This window comes from Peromyscus maniculatus, chromosome X (assembly GCF_049852395.1).
Source record: "Peromyscus maniculatus bairdii isolate BWxNUB_F1_BW_parent chromosome X, HU_Pman_BW_mat_3.1, whole genome shotgun sequence".
In the NCBI taxonomy this organism is placed as follows: domain Eukaryota; kingdom Metazoa; phylum Chordata; class Mammalia; order Rodentia; family Cricetidae; genus Peromyscus; species Peromyscus maniculatus.
In genome coordinates, this window is record NC_134875.1 from 4,511,140 (window position 1) to 4,528,645 (window position 17,506).

At 38.4% G+C, this 17,506-nt stretch overlaps 1 protein-coding gene across 1 annotated transcript in view; it reads right to left on the bottom strand.

Annotated features, from left to right (window-relative positions):
- Pasd1 (PAS domain containing repressor 1) overlaps positions 1–16,058 on the bottom strand; it is a 41,668-nt gene extending 25,610 nt beyond the window's left edge. Inside the window, 5 exon segments of the mRNA XM_076562292.1 lie at positions 2,064–2,153; positions 13,655–13,740; positions 15,186–15,314; positions 15,317–15,361; positions 16,034–16,058. Of these exon segments, the coding sequence (XP_076418407.1) occupies positions 2,064–2,153; positions 13,655–13,740; positions 15,186–15,314; positions 15,317–15,361; positions 16,034–16,058 (375 nt within the window).
- Positions 16,059–17,506: the final 1,448 nt, after the last annotated feature.

Sequence of the window (17,506 nt, forward strand, 5' to 3'; positions counted from 1 at the left end):
TTTAGACATTGTCTCATGAATTTTAAACTGATCTCAAATTCATAGCATAGACAAAAATGACTGAAATCCTCACTTTCCAGCCTTCATTTCCAAGTTTATGTGGTGCTGGTATCAAAACCAGAGCCTTGTGTATGGTGGGCAAGCACTGTACCAACTAAGCTGAATCCTCAGTTTTATACTATTATTTTTATACATGTCAGCCTCAGGTAATCAAGTACATAGTCTTTAAGGCCTCCTCTTCAAAATGCATGCCCAGATACTTTACCTTATGTTGCATGTGTGTGCGTGTATGTGCGTATGTGAGTATATGTGTGTGTGCATGTGTGTATATGTGTGTATATGTGTGCATGTGTATGTGTATGTATATATTTCTGTGCATGCACACGCCTTTAATTCCAGTACTCCAGAGGCTGAGGCAGGCAGATCTCTGTGAGTTCCAGGCCAGTTTGTTCTACAAAGCGAGTTCCAGGAAAGGTGCAAAGCTACACAGAGAAACCCTGTCTCAAAAAAACAAACAAACAAACAAACAAAAATCAAAAACCAAAACAAAACAAAAGAAAGTTCTGGAAAAACTACATAAAGCAATCAGAATAATACCCTCAGGGGACTCTTTGTCCTGGAGGAGATGGAAATGGAGGGTGGACTGGGGGGAAGGCAGGGGGGGGGGTGTCGGGGAGGGGGGAGAACACCGAATCCATGGCTGATATGTAAAATTAAATTAAATTATAAAATACAAAAAAAGTCTTAAAGTAAATGAAAAAAATATAACTAGCACTCTCAGTATAACAAATCCTAATATAGTAGGAAGAAGTAACTAATCTCAGTTAAAAATGAATTTCATTTAATTAATTATAAAAAATATAAACAATATTGGAGTTTACTGTGGAATAGTTTCTAATCTACTTCTAACATAACTATAGGATATCTGTTAAACTTTATTAATTCCCATGCTTCAAGTCCAAGTGCTATAGCTCTCTGGTTCAGAAGGCAACTTTGTGTAATGTGGAATATACAGGGTAAACTACTCAGATATGAATAACAACTCCACCAAATGACACAGACTTTATTGAGGAGAATTGTCCCATTACCTTTTCTTATCCTTTCTCATTCTCACTGACCCTTTTCTTCCTCCCAGCTACCCCCTTCCGATTCACATCTTGGAGGGATCTCATGAAGCCCTACCTCTTCTTGGGAATTTATAGGTAGTTAATAGTAATTAAAGGCCCTGCTCCTCCCTGATGGTTTAAAGGTAGTTAACAGTAGCTAAGGGGAGAGACTCGTGAGACCCTACCCCTCTCCCTGAGAATTAGTAGACAGTTAGAAGTAGCTAAGGGGAAAGTGAATCATTTAATCATAATTTACTCTAATACAAAGATACAGATAAGGGTCTTGGTAAGATGTTTCAGAAGTTAAGAGCACTCGGCGTTCTTCCAGAGGACCCCAGTTCAGTTCACAGCACCCATATCAGACAGCTCACAACTGTTTGAAATTCCATCTCCATAGTACCCAACACCCTCTTCTGAACTCTGAAGGCAGTTTCACATGTGTGGCATACATTCAATCTCTCTTACACATACAAAAAATAAAAATAACTAAAAATAAATTGTTAAAAATTAAAAGTAAGTACAACTACTTAGTAGTTACCATATTTTTTTATCAAAAAGGGAGGTAGGCAGGAGAGATAGATTGACTATTAAAAGCACTTGTTACTCTTGTATAGGACCTGGATTCAGTTCCTGGCACCCACATAACAGCTCACAACTGTCTGTGATTCCAATTCTAAGGGACCCAATGCCCTTTTCTGACCTCCACAGTCGCCAGGCTTGTATATGATGCACAGACATAACTTCAGGCAAAATGTTTATAAACATAAAATAAAGTATATCTAAGATTTTTTAAATAAATTAAATAAGAAATTAAGGTACAGAAAAATTAGAACTACAATACATGCCATAATGAAATGGGCATAATTGGACATCAATGAGTTATAAGAAGCTTAAAAGAAATAACTCATAAACAGCAAACCAAAATGACCCTTTTCCCCAAAAGCTGGAAAAACTTACTGGATAATGGCCAAGAAGAGGTGACACATTCTGTGATATAAAAACAATTTTTCCATCTATGTTCAGTATAATTGAAATGTTTTCAAATGACTAGCGAAGAGAATAATAACATAATCAAACAGTGTAACAATAATAAAATGATAGCTTTATTTATAAGTTCATAAATAATTATAACAGAACACTGAAAATGTATTCTATATCATACATATCAATAAAGTAGGAACATACTTAATTATAAAAATCTGTTATTCTGCCTCCTACATATAATCTACTTAAATTTAAGCATGAGACATTTATCAACTAATGTGTCACTTAGACAAACAAATTTCAATGTACACCCAACTAGCACTAAACTCTCCAATACAAGCTAGGAAGATTCAATTCTGTCTACACTGTCACACATTAAACATATTTAATTTTTAAATGCTAAGAATTTTAAGGGCACTTTCATTTGTGCTTAGTCTAGTTATCTACTTATAAAGATGGTTACTGCCATCACTTTTCTTCTGTATAATGGATTTAATATGAAGACAAATACTTCTTTGTAAATAATACTTAATATGATGTTTTTAAATCTATAAAAAAATTTCAGGCTTGATTCTATAAATTGCATTAGGGCTGCTTACAGGAGCATGGGTGAGGGGTTCCATACAGGTGTTTGAGTACATTTTCAGTGGCTACAGGTAGAAGAAAAAGTCTCTTGTTCCCTTAGTAACCATTGATTGCCTAGGGACTCTTAGGAAGAGCTGAGGACTCATGATCTGCTCTCCCTTAGCTACTATTAACTATTAATTCTCAGGGAAGGGTGTGGTGTTATGAAATCCTCTTCCTTCAAGCTATGATAGTAGAAGGGTAGAGTAGCTGGAAGGAAGAAAGGGATCAGTAAAAAAGGGGAGGGACAAGAGAGGGTAATGGGATGCAAATTTGACCAAAATACATTATATAAAAGTATGAAAATGTCATAGTGAAACTGATTATTACATGCAATCAATGCATGCTAATAAAATAATGAACTTGCTTTCAATAGTAGGACCAAGCTCATAGTAAAGTAAGGGCAACAACATACCACAAACGACTTATGAATGTAGGCACTAGGACATAAAGGAATGTTAGAGACTTGGGAAACTTGTCCATCAAAGATTATTTAGAGCATGGGAATAAAGTAAAGGTGTGTTAACAGATAGTACAAGAATTCAGAAACCATAGTGTGAAGCCAGGTTTCCCAAAAAGTTGACATCTAGAGCATATAAAACGCCAAAAGAGTCTTTAACGGAGATGTGGACGTGTGTATGCCTTCCATAGTTTCAATTTTAAGAAGAGGACAGCTAAAGCTGGGCTACCTTAGGAAGTACTAATCAGATGTCCACATTCATTTCAATTTAGAGCTACCTACAATCCAGACACTGCTTGCATGGTCTTCAACAACTCCAATGTAATGTCATTCAAAGCAATCCTTAGCCCTGTTCTGCAATAAAATGATTATTTTAAGAAACAGGCTCACAGAATTCATGCAGACAGATAGTTACAAATAAAGGATCTCATGGTAAAAAAAAAATAGCAAACACAAAGAAGGGCGATCTATTATAAATGAAGAGTGTATAGAAACAATAAAATGCAGAATGAGATAAAAAAACTGGAGTTTTCAGACATGAAAAGAGTACTGAATATAGGAACACAGATAACAAGGGTTTTACATTTTTGAGTTAGCCTGAGACTCTAAACTAATCAGAGATGTGAAACATAAGCAAAATGTCTTCAAATGTACTTATAAAAATATCAGTTCAGGAACTGAGATTATAGTTGTGGCAAAACTTCCTTAGCATGTATGAGGCCCTGGGTTCTATCTTCAGCATAAGGGAAAAGAAAACATCAGTGTAGAGGTTAAATTTCATGATAAAACACAACTGGAGAGCTTGGGCATGTAGTTATGTTGGTAGAGTGATTGCCAGATGCTCAAGGCCCTGGTACTCAAGCTCAGTAACAAAAATCAAAGTAAACACAGATGGAAAGGAACTAGAACTGAAGACAAGCTTTGAGAAGATTGTGAAGGAATGTGAATCTCTGTGTATTGTCACTGAGATGTTAAACCGAAGGAGCTGTAGGAAACTATATGGCCAGTCCTCAAAATATTAGAGGACACCATAGACTCTAGTATTTCTACTTCTGGGCATACATAAGAAAGAGTTGAAAGCAGAGCCTCAAATAGCTGTGTTCATCCATATTCTCAGCATCATTATTCACAATGGCCAAAAGGTGGAAACAATCTGGTATGGTTTGGATATGGTCAGTCCTCCAAGCATTCACATATTGGAAGCTTTGTCCTCATTGTACAATGGGAGAGGTGGTAAAGTCTTTTAGAGAGGCCTAGTGGGGGGACACTGAGGATACTGCCTTCATTAGTAATATGAGTCTCTGGTTAGTTCCTAACAGGTGGTTATTACAGAAGAAGACTGTTGATTCCTCCCCACTCTCTGGCTTTTTGTCTTACAGTATGTTTGTTCCCTCTCACATGTGAAGCCAGTTCCACCATGAAGCCATATCACAAATGATACAGCAAAGAGGCCATTAAAAGAGGACACAGTTTTGAACTTGCAGCTAAATAAGCCTCATTTCTTAGATGACAGCTATGCTCACCACTATACTACCAATGCCACATCAAGCTTCTCGTCTTTATATAGTTCTCCAACTCAACTATTTGATTTAGCCACAGAGAATTATTAACATATATTCCAAGCAACTGATGAATAAAAGGCTCTGCAAAATGTAATGTAACATGTCAGTGACTATTATTCAGTCTTCAGAGAGCTCTGTCACCAGGTACAACATGAATGGATCACATAAATATTTTAGTGAGTGAAATAAGCCATTCAGGAAAAGAAGAATGTAAGGTTCTATCTTATGACATAAATAAATCTCTAAAATAATAAAATTTGTAATGAGACATGTGGTGGTAATCTAATTATACTGAAATGTGATTTTGATTGTATGTTAATAAATAAAGTTGCCCAGGGGTCAGAGCTATTAGAGCCATAGCAAGAGTGTGGTGGTGGTGGTGGTGGTGGTGGTGGTGGTGGTGGTGGTGGCACACGCCTTTAATCCCAGAAAGCAGGCTTTAATCCCAGGGAGTGGTGGTAGAAAGCAAAAAGATATATAAGGCGTGAGGACCAGAAACTAGAAGCATTTGGCTGGTTAAGCTTTCAGGCTTTGGAGCAACACAGTTCAGCTGAGAGCTATTGGGATGAGGACACAGAAGCTTCCAGTCTGAGGAAACAGGACCAGCTGAGGAACTGGTGAGGTGAGATAGCTGTGGCTTGTTCTGTCTCTTTAAATAGACTAACAGACAGGAAATAGGGCCCTGATTCGGGAAGCTGGGACACCGCAGGCGGAAGGGTGAGATTTCAGCTCTGAGCTCTGACCTCTCGGCTTTCTCTTTTGCATTGTTTCTATGTTTCTTATTTAATAAGACGGTTGGTTACATCTATAGAGACAGAATGGAATTGAAGAGCAAAATAAAAAGATACAATAGAGTCTTTAAAGAAAGAAAGCAAAAAGTCAATTCTTTGAAAAAAAACAATACTGGTTGAAAAAAACTCCGATAAAGCGATTTGCAAAGTAAAAAGCACAATCTTCTTTAAAATATATTTTGTTTTCAATGTATGAGTGGTTTGTTTCTGCATGTATGTCTGTGTACCATTTGTGTGTCTGGTGCCCAAAGAGGCCAGAAGACAGCATCAGATCCCCTAAAACTGGAATTACAGACAGTTGTGAGCTGTTGTGTGGGTGCTAGGAATCAAACTCAGGTCCTCTGCAAGAGTAGCCAGTGCTCTTAATTGTTGATCTATCCCTCTGGGCCAACAAACAATCTTAAGAACAAAAAGTAGATATCATTACAAAAGCTTCAGCCATAACAAATATGACTAGAAAACATTGTCATCAATTTTATGCCATTAAACTTGAAAGTGATGGGATAGACAAATTCTTAGGAAATAAAATTTACCAAAAAATGACTCATGAAAAGTAGAAAATTTGAATCATACTGCTGTGGGATGTTCTGTATGGCAAATGTGTTGCTCTGATTGGTCAATAAATAAAATACTGATTGACCAGTGGCTAGGCAGAAAGGATAGGTGGGACTAACAGAGAGGAGAAAAGAAAGAACAGGAAGGTAGAAGGAGTCACTGCCAGCCGCCGCCAGGACAAGAAGCATGTGAAGATGCCAGTAAGCCACGAGCCACATGGCAAGGTATAGATTTATGGAAATGGATTAATTTAAGCTTTAAGAACAGTTAGTAAAAAGCCTGCCATGGTTGTACAGTTTGTAAGCAATATAAGTCTCTGTGTTTACTTGGTTTGGTCTGAGCGGCTGTGGGACTGGCAGGTGACAAGGATTTGTCCTGACTGTGGGCAAGGTAGGAAAACTCTAGCTACATCATACCATATTCATTAAAGAACTAAACCTTTAGTCTCAAATACTTTCTTATTACCTTATGTGGTTTGAAACTGGTTTGAGACATATGAGAAGAGATATTTGTAGCGTATAGCTAACAACTGACAATCCCAGAATCATTATGTATTAGTCAAAACTTTTATGCTATTTTTATTGTTGTCAGGGTATTGAATCCAGGATTCTGCATATGCTAGGAAAGTGTTGTGAGTGAACTGCACCACTAGCTTCAATTGAAATTTTTTAAAAAAACTCTACTCTTTTTCCATGAGTCAAAATAATGAAGAGAAGTTATTAACATCTGTCAGAAGCTAAAAGGTGGTAGAGGAGAGAATTATCACAGTTTCACAGCTCACAGCATAATGCTCAAACATGCATTTGGTTTCATAAAACTATTGACAGATTTCGGCCCAAGACCCCACCCACTTCCTGAGACTTAGAGACCGGCTCCCAGCTCCCAGCCTGCCCCCGACAACTTCCCTTCTGGACCAGAGGTGAGTGCCTGGGTCCAGCCCGGACCCCATCCCTGGCCACCAGCCACCCCGGGAGGACCTGCCCAGCTTGGCGCCGGGTTCTGGCCACCGGGCAGCTCCCCTTCTAGCCCCACCGGGAGGGATCCCCATTTCCAAGCCCCCGGCAGCCCCTGCAATCTCCGCGCCCTGCCCCCACGCCCATCTGCCCAAGACCCCACCCACTTCCTGAGACTTAGAGACCGGCCCCCAGCTCCCAGCCTGTCCCCGACTGCCATTCTGGACCAGAGCTTGCCCCTGACTTCCCTTCTGGACCAAAGAGTTGGACAAGAGAACTCCCTTTTGGACAAGAGAGAGAGTCCTCCTGAGTCTGTCAGATCTTTGTGAAACAAGTCCACTGATAAGACCAAGAAGGAATCACAAGGAGATGGGCAGACGTCAAAGCAGAAGTACATACAGCAAAATGAAGAGCAATACAGCATCACCAGAACCTAGCTCGCCTCCAACATCTAGACCTGAACACCAAAAATTGGAAGAAGCAGAAGAAAGTAGCCTTATGAGTAACTTCATGAAGAAGGTAGAGGCGTGTGTAGAGGAAAAGACAAAAAAATTGGAAGAACGCTGTAAACAACTAGAGGAAAGGGCAAACAAATTAGAAGAAAACAATAAAACCCTCCAAGGAAACAATAAAGTCCTGGAAGAAAACATTAAAATCCTGGAAGAAAACAATAAAGCACTGAAAGAAAATCATGAAAAAGCAATGAAACAAACAAAGGAAACAGTCCAAGATCTGAAAAGGGAAATTGAAAAAATGAAAAAGACACAAACAGAGGGAATGCTGGAAATAGAAAACCTGAGTAAAAGATCAGGAACTTCGGATGCAAGTATAACCAACAGAATGCAAGAGATGGAAGAGAGGATTTCTGGCATTGAAGATACAGTAGAAGAAATAGTTCCATCAGTCGAAGGAAACACTAAAGCCAACAAAGTCATGAACCAAAATGTCCAAGAAATCTGGGACACCATAAAAAGACCAAACTTACGAATTATAGGGATAGAAGAAGGTGAAGAATACCAACTCAAAGGCACAGAAAATATATTCAACAAAATTATAGAAGAAAACTTTCCCAACTTAAAGAAGGAAATGCCTATGAAGATACAAGAAGCCTATAGAACACCAAACAGACTAGACCCCCCAAAAAAGTCCCCTCGACACATAATAATTAAACAACTAAATGTACAGAATAAAGAAAGAATATTAAGAGCAGCCAAGGAAAAAGGCCAAGTGACCTATAAAGGTAAACCCATCAGAATAACACCCGATTTCTCAATGGAGACTTTGAAAGCCAGAAGGACCTGGACAGATGTAATCCAGACACTAAGAAACCATGGATGTCAGCCCAGACTAATATACCCAGCAAAACTTTCAATCATCATAGACGGAAGGAACAAGACATTCGAAGACAAAACCAGATTTAAACAATACCTATCCACAAACCCAGCCCTACAGAAAGCACTAGAAGGAAAATTCCAACCGAGGGAAGTCAGATACACACTTGAAAACACAGGCAATAGATAAAGCCACAACAGTAAACCCCAAAGAAGAGAAGTACACACACACTACCACCAAAAATAACAGAGATGAAGAATCACTGGTCATTAATATCCCTTAATATCAACGGACTTAATTCACCTATAAAAAGACATAGACTTACAGAATGGATACGAAAGCAGGACCCATCCTTCTGCTGCATACAAGAAACACATCTCAAATTCAAAGATAGACACTACCTAAGAATAAAAGGCTGGGAAAAGACTTTTCAATCAAATGGTCTTAAGAAACAAGCAGGGGTAGCCATCCTGATATCCAACAAAATAGACTTCAAACTAAAATCAATCAAAAGAGATCAAGAAGGACATTACATCCTCGTCACAGGAAAGATCGACCAAGATGAAGTTTCAATTCTGAACATATATGCCCCAAACATAAGAGCACCCACATATGTAAAAGAAACATTACTAAAGCTTAAACCACATATAAAACCCCACACATTAATAGTGGGAGATCTCAACACCCCACTTTCACCACTGGACAGATCTCCCAAATCGAAACTTAACAGAGAAATAAAGGACTTAACTGATGTCATGACCCAATTGGACCTAATAGATATCTACAGAACATTCCATCCTAACAAGAAAGAATATACTTTCTTCTCAGCACCCCATGGAACTTTCTCTAAAATCGACCACATACTTGGCCACAAAGCAAATCTCAACAGATACAAAACAATCAGAATAACCTCCTGTGTTCTATCAGATCACCATGGTTTAAAGCTAGATTTCAACAACAACAAAAACTACAGAAAACCTACAACCTCATGGAAACTGAATAATGCTCAACTGAATCACCAATGGGTTAAGGAAGAAATAAAGAAAGAAATTAAAGACTTCCTAGAGATCAATGAAAATGAAGACACCACATACCCAAACTTATGGGACACTATGAAAGCAGTGCTAAGAGGGAAATTCATAGCACTAAATGCCCACATAAAGAAGTTGGAGAAATCGCACACTAGTGAATTAACAGCACATCTGAAAGCTCTAGAACAAGAAGAAGCAAAGTCTCCCAGGAAGAATAGACGCCAGGAAATTATCAAAGTGAGAGGTGAAATTAATAAATTAGAAACTAAGAGAATAATACAAAAAATTAATGAAACAAAGAGTTGGTTCTTTGAGAAAATCAACAAGATAGACAAGCCCTTATCCAAACTAACCAAAAGACAGAGAGAGAGAATCCAAATCAACAAAATCAGAAATGAAAAGGGGGACATAACAACAGACATTGAGGAAATCCAGAGAATTATAAGGTCATATTTCAAAAACCTCTACTCCACAAAACTGGAAAACCTAAAAGAAATGGACATTTTTCTGGATAGATACCACATACCTAAGTTTAATCAAGACCAGATAAACTATTTAAATAGTCCAATAACCCCTAAGGAAATAGAAACAGTCATTAAAGGTCTCCCAACCAAAAAAAGCCCAGGACCAGATGGTTTCAGCGCAGAATTCTACCAGATCTTCAAAGAAGAGTTAATACCAATACTCTCTAAATTGTTCCACATAATAGAAACAGAAGGAACATTACCAAACTCCTTCTATGAGGCTACAATTACCCTGATTCCTAAACCAAACAAGGATGCAACAAAGAAAGAGAACTACAGACCGATCTCCCTCATGAACATTGATGCAAAAATACTCAATAAAATACTGGCAAACAGACTCCAAGAACACATCAGAACGATTATCCACCATGATCAAGTAGGCTTCATCCCAGGGATGCAAGGGTGGTTCAACATACGAAAGTCCATTAATGTAATACACCATATAAACAAACTCAAAGAAAAAAACCACATGATCATCTCACTAGATGCAGAAAAGGCATTTGACAAAATCCAACACCCCTTCATGATAAAAGTCTTGGAGCGATCAGGAATACAGGGAACATACCTAAACATAATAAAGGCAATATATAGCAAACCAACAGCCAACATCAAATTAAATGGAGAGAAACTCAAAGCAATTCCACTAAAATCAGGAACGAGACAAGGCTGTCCACTCTCCCCATACTTATTCAATATAGTACTTGAAGTTCTAGCCAGAGCAATAAGACAACATAAGGAGATTAAGGGGATTCAAATTGGAAAGGAAGAAGTCAAGCTTTCCCTATTTGCAGACGACATGATAGTATACTTGAGTGACCCCAAAGATTCCACCCAGGAATTGATAAAGCTTATAAACACCTTCAGCAACATAGCAGGATACAAAATCAACTCAAAAAAATCAGTAGCCCTCCTATATACAATGGACAAAGAAGCTGAGAAGGCAATTAGAGATACATCACCCTTCACAATAGCCAAAAATGACATAAAATACCTTGGGGTAACACTAACCAAGCAAGTGAAGGACCTATATGACAAGAACTTTAAGTCCCTGAAAAAAGAAATTGAAGAAGATCTCAGAAAATGGAAAGATCTTCCATGCTCATGGATAGGCAGGGTTAACATAGTAAAAATGGCAATCTTACCAAAAGCAATTTACAGATTCAATGCAATCCCCATCAAAATACCAACACAATTCTTCACAGATCTGGAAAGAACAATACTCAACTTCATATGGAAAAACAAAAAACCCAGGATAGCTAAAAGAAACCTGTACAATAAAACAACTTCTGGAGGCATCACAATCCCCGACTTCAAGCTCTACTATAGAGCTACAGTAATAAAAACAGCCTGGTATTGGCATAAAAACCGACATGTGGACCAATGGAATCGAATTGAAGACCCTGACATTAACCCACACACCTATGGACATATAATTTTTGACAAAGAAGCCAAAAGTGTACAATGGAAAAAAGAAAGCATCTTCAACAAATGGTGCTGGCATAACTGGATATCAGCGTGTAGAAGGCTGCAAATAGATCCATATCTGTCACCGTGCACAAAACTTAAGTCCAAGTGGATCAAAGACCTCAACATAAATCCAGCTACTCTGAACCTGCTAGAAGAAAAAGTAGGAAATAGTCTTGAACGCCTTGGCATAGGAGATCACTTCCTAAATATAACACCAGTAGCGCAGACACTGAGACAAACAATCAATCAATGGGACCTCTTGAAACTGAGAAGCTTTTGTAGAGCAAAGGATACGGTCAACAAGGCAAAGCGACAGCCTACAGAATGGGAAAAGATCTTCACCAACCCCACATCTGACAGAGGACTGATATCCAGAATATATAAGGAACTCAAGAAATTAGACATCAAAAGGACCAACAGTCCAATTGAGAAATGGGCTTTAGAACTAAACAGAGAATTCTCAACAGAGGAATCCCAAATGGCTGAAAGACATTTAAGGAATTGCTCAACTTCCCTAATCATCAGGGAAATGCAAATCAAGACAACTCTGAGATACCACCTTACGCCTGTCAGAGTGGCTAAGATCAAAAACACTGAAGACACTTTATGCTGGAGAGGATGTGGAACTAGGGGAACTCTCCTCCACTGCTGGTGGGAATGCAAGCTTGTACAACCACTTTGGAAATCAATATGGCGCTTTCTTAGAAAATTGGGAATCAATCTCCCCCAAGATCCAGCTATACCACTCCTGGGCATATACCCAAGAAATGCTCAATCATACCACAAGAGCACTTGCTCAGCTATGTTCATATCAGCATTGTTTGTAATAGCCAAAACCTGGAAACAACCTAGATGCCCTTCAACTGAAGAATGGATAAATAAATTGTGGCACATATACACAATGGAATACTACTCAGCAGAGAAAAACAACGACATCACACGGTTTGCAGGCAAATGGATGGATCTAGAAAAAATCATCCTGAGTGAGGTAACCCAGACTCAGAAAGACAAATATGGTATGTACTCACTCATAGGAAGATGCTAGATGTGGAACAAGGATGACTAGACTGCTACTCACATCACCAGTGAGGCTACCTGGAAAACGGGACCCCAAAAAAGACACGGAGAAATGGACAAGATCTACATGAATAGCCTGGTCATGAGTGGGAACAATGAAGGGCGACAGTCGAGGGAAAGAGTGGGAGATCCTAGCTGGATCAAGAAAAGAGAGGGAGAACAAGGAATAGGAGACCATGGTAAATGAAGACCACATGGGAAGGTGAGAAGGGGAGGAAGCAGAGAGCTAGGGAGGCCCACGGAGATCCACAAAGATACCCCCTCAAAAGACTGCTGGCAATGGTCGCGAGACGGCAGGAACTGACCTACTCTGGTGATGGAATGGCCAGACACCCAAATAGTGATGCCATAAACCCCATCCAAGGACTGAGGAATCTGAAGGCAGACATCCACGGCTGGGCCCCTGGTGGAGCACTGGGAGTCTAATTAGTGAGTATGAAGAGGATTTATATGAGCGAGAATTGTTGAAGCCAAGGTTGGATAAAGCACCGGGATAAATAACCAAATGAATGGAAGCACAGGATCTATGAACCAAAGGCTGAGGGGCCCCCAACTGGATCAGGCCACCTGAACGGGTGAGACAGTCAGTTGGCTTGATCTGTTTGGGAGGCAGCTGTGCATTGGTGCCAGGTCCTGGGCTCGTTGCATGAGTTGGCTGTTTGAATCCTGGGACTTATGCAGGGACACTTGGCTCGGTCTGGGAGGGGGGAATGGACCTGCCTGGACTGAGTCTACCAGGTCAACCCCGGTCCTCGGGGGAGACCTTGATCTGGAGGAGGTGGGAATGGGGGGTGGGCTGGGGGGAGGGGTGGGCGAGAGGGGGAGAACAGGGGATTCTGTGGCTATTATGTTGAATTGAATGGTGTTGTAAAATAATAATAATAATAATAATAAAAAAACCAAAAAAAAAAAAAAAACTATTGACAGATTTCAAATGATATATTTTGAGGCTTCTTAACAACACAAATTTCAGTATATAAACCAAAATTTCTTTTTAATAAAAGTACTTGAAAGGGCATAAGATGTTGCCATGTGGCTTAGGTTTTCATCTAAGAACATATAATGTTATAACACTTGTTGTATTTTTGAAAGCATATGCTCTTCCCCTATGCCTTGAAATTGATGTAGTACATTTTGCATTGTATGTGATTCAGATGTAAAGTAAGCAATGAACAAAAGCATCCTGACCCAAAGAATTGTCTTATGAAATTCTTCATAGGTATTGAAGACAGGAACTTCATTTTGGTCAAAGTTGGTTCTCACATTTAACACTCCTTTTCAGAAAAGAAAGGAGAGGTGTTATATTAAGATAATTAGCAGTCAATATTATATTTCTCAAACTTATAATTAAGGAAAATATTTTATTATTTTGTGAATGTATTGGGGGGGCTTCCATAGCTCATGTTCAGAGGTCCAAGAAAACTTTTAGGAGTCGGTTCTGTCCTTCCACTTTTATGTGGGTTCTGAGGATTGAACTCAAGTCATCAGGCTTGCATGCCTTGTGCATTTAACCACTGAGTCATCTTGCCAGACCAAAGTTATAATTAATATTATAGAAAAGACTCCAACTGTGGAGTACCAATTCTCATAAACAAAGAAATGATGGAACTGAAAATCACTCAACCTATAGGTTTGCTTTTGGTTCTGTCAAAACTCAGGATTCATAAAATGCCAAGTCAAGGGAGGGCAGGGGAATCTGTGGCTGATATGTAAAATTAAATTAATTATAAAATAAAAATATTTAAAAAAGAACTCTATATAGACCCCTAATACAAGTCCCTAGCTAAAAACTGGAATTCTTTTCATTTCTGGACAAAGGCCTTTCACTGGAGAATCTTCAAGCCACAACAATTGTCACCATTTTGCTTCCCAATCTCCATGTCTGCTCAGTGAGCAGCACACTTGATCTTGTCCTCTGCTTTTCCTCCTCACAGCCCTACCACCCCTCCTCCTTGACCTGAATCAGTAAAGGAATTCAGCAACACAACCTCCTATCTCAATGCTTTACATCAATAAGAATTAGCTTCTCTACACACAAGGAAAAGAGAAAGACTCAGGATATACAACCCTTGTGCTGGATGATTCTGACTTTAGGGCAGGAGTCTCACAGCATGCCCTTGGAGAATATACTGGTGGGCAGAGGACCTCAAGTCCTCGCTAAAGAGGCAATGAGAATAGTGTGTGTAGCATCAGTGCAGTAGATTAAAGAGTGGTAGCAGCTATAGCCTTGTTGAAGAGGGTTGAAGAAGAAATGCAATGTGAGGGAGTGGACACAAGGCCTAACAAATATTTTGGGAAGTTTAGCCACATAGAGGGCATAGAAATAGATAAACTCCTAGAGTAATAATGGTATCAGGAAAATAGTTGTTTCACTTAAGATTAGGAGAGTTAGATAATATGCTTATGGACATAACATCTTCTCATGTTCTTAACTAAATATGCCCAATGATATAAGTATCATCTTACAGGTCCACCTAAATGGACATATATTTTCCATATATGTTTCTATGCCTCAGGAATATTTTATGCATTGAACATAAAACAAACAAAAAAACCAAAACGAAATCTTGTGAATGGAGAGAAACAAACTGTGTAGTCAAAAGTACTTCAAGGTCTCCTCCAACCAATATTCTGTTCCCTAAGACACTTGAAGCATGGTCAGGGTTGTAATGCTCTCAAGTCAGCAATGGCACATGGAAGAAATGGGCCTAAATCATACCTCTTGGATCAGAAGGCGAAGAGGCAGAGGCAACAATTGCCTGACATCTTGCAGGTCGTGCTCTGAATCTCTGTATAGAGTGTCCATATTCAAGCTTATCATTCATTTTCTGAAGTTTCTTCAGCAAAGATCCTCATGTCTTTGCCTCTGACAACAATTAAAGGCCACCCTAATCAACAGAAAAGTAAAGAGTGAGCTTTATGAAGGGTAAGGCTAAGGCAAATGATTATATGGTACCTCAATAGGAGGACTAAGATGACAGAAAGATAGACCTTTGCATTAATTAAGCATCCAGTGTCTTCACTACACAAAATAACTACTGTAGCAGAATATGTCAGCAAATGGCCTTAATCCCAATACTCAAATGGAAAAGCAGGAGGATTGAAGATTTGAGGTAAGTTTTGGGATAAGTAGCATGAGCTAGTCTTGAAATAAATAATAAATGAACAAGCAAACAAATAAATCAAATTTCTATTTAAAACAATGGAAGAAAGTCAATGTTATCGTCCTTGACTGTGACGCTCTTAAAAGTAGAGACCAATCTACTTCTATGTCTCCTCAGCATAACCCAACACCATGCCTGGAGCTGTAGTTTAACAATTACTTAAAGTAAATCTGAATTAGCATGAGTGTAATGGTTTTTGCCTTACATCTGTTTTCACCTGCTTTAATAACAGTAATTCTGACTAGGTGTTCCAATGGAAAACATAAGAAAGAGACCAAATTTCTCCTGAGAGAGCCAAGCTTCCTTTCCCTGAGAAAGCCTATGTGGTTAGATGTGAAATACAAACAGGGGGCAGGGCAGAAGATTTGCCATATATATCAGTTATGAATTTCTACCTCTTCATTTTTTTGTTGCTGATTTCGCTCCATTTTTCAGTCAGGTACAGGTAGATTCTAAAACCAAATCAGACCTATATTTTACCAAGTAATCATCTTTCTACAATCTATAGCATCTACCTGTGCTATATGTATCATCTATCCACTTTCTATCCTCTATTTATCCCATCTTTTCTCATCTACAATCTATCTTCTATATGCCCTCGCTCAACTATCTACCATTTATCTTTCCATCATCTATTGTCTACCATTTATTTTTTACATATCATTATCTATCTTCTATTATCTATCAACCTATTATTTATCTTCTATCATGTACTGTATTTCTATCATATATCTCCTATCATCTACTTGCTATCAAATCTGTCTAAACTCTATCATCTGTCTATATATGTATATAAATCCACCATCTATTTTCTATGTATTTATCATATATGTACCTCTCATTTATCTATATGATACCTACCTTCTATATAGTATGTATTACTTATCTTCTATTGCCTGTATTTTATGTTATATATAACATCTGTTATGGATTTATACTTATCATCTGGCTATCTACCATATTTAAACCATCCTGTGTTTTCTCTTATTTTATGTCAGCAATCTATCCTCTTACTAACCTGTATCTATCTTCCAGCTATTATCCTCTATCTTTAATCTATCATCTACCTATCCTGTGCTTACATTCAATGTATCATTTATATTCTTGCTATCCAGTGTCTAATTTTCATCTATCATTGATGAACTACTTATATATACTATATCCCCCTCAGATCTATTATCATTCATCTATCATCAATCTTCTACCTATTCTTTGTTCCATCTATTATCTTCCATTTAAACTACTGTCTATTATCTAGCTATCCTATATCTATCATCCATCTATCATCTGTCATCTAGCTACCCTGTGTCTATCTCCCAAATTTCTACAATCTATCATACAAACATACATCCTGTGTCTATATTCCATCTATCTCTATTCTGTAGTTCTTCTATATCTACCTATATACCCTCTAACTATCCTGTGTCTATCTTTTCATCTATCCCGTAGTTATCCTGTGTCTATCTTCCATTGATGGTACACCTGTAGTTATCCTGTCTATCTTCCATATATGGATTATCTGTCCTCTAGCTATTCTGTCTAACATCAATCATGTATCCTCTACCTACCATACATCTTCCTTCCATGCATTTTCATCTATCTTTTAGCTGTTATTTGTGTATTTTCCATTTATCATTTTCCATCTATGATCATCTATCCCCCAGCTATCCTGTGTCTGTCTTCCATCTATCTAGCCTCTAGCTTTCCCTTGTCTTTCTTTCATCTATCAATCATTCATCCTCAAGATATCCTGTGCCAATCTTCCTTTATCAACCTCTCCTGTATCTATTTTCCACCTGTAATTAATCCTCTAGCATATCTATGCCCATCTTCCATCTACTTTTTTTTACATCTATATATTATATATCCTCTAGCT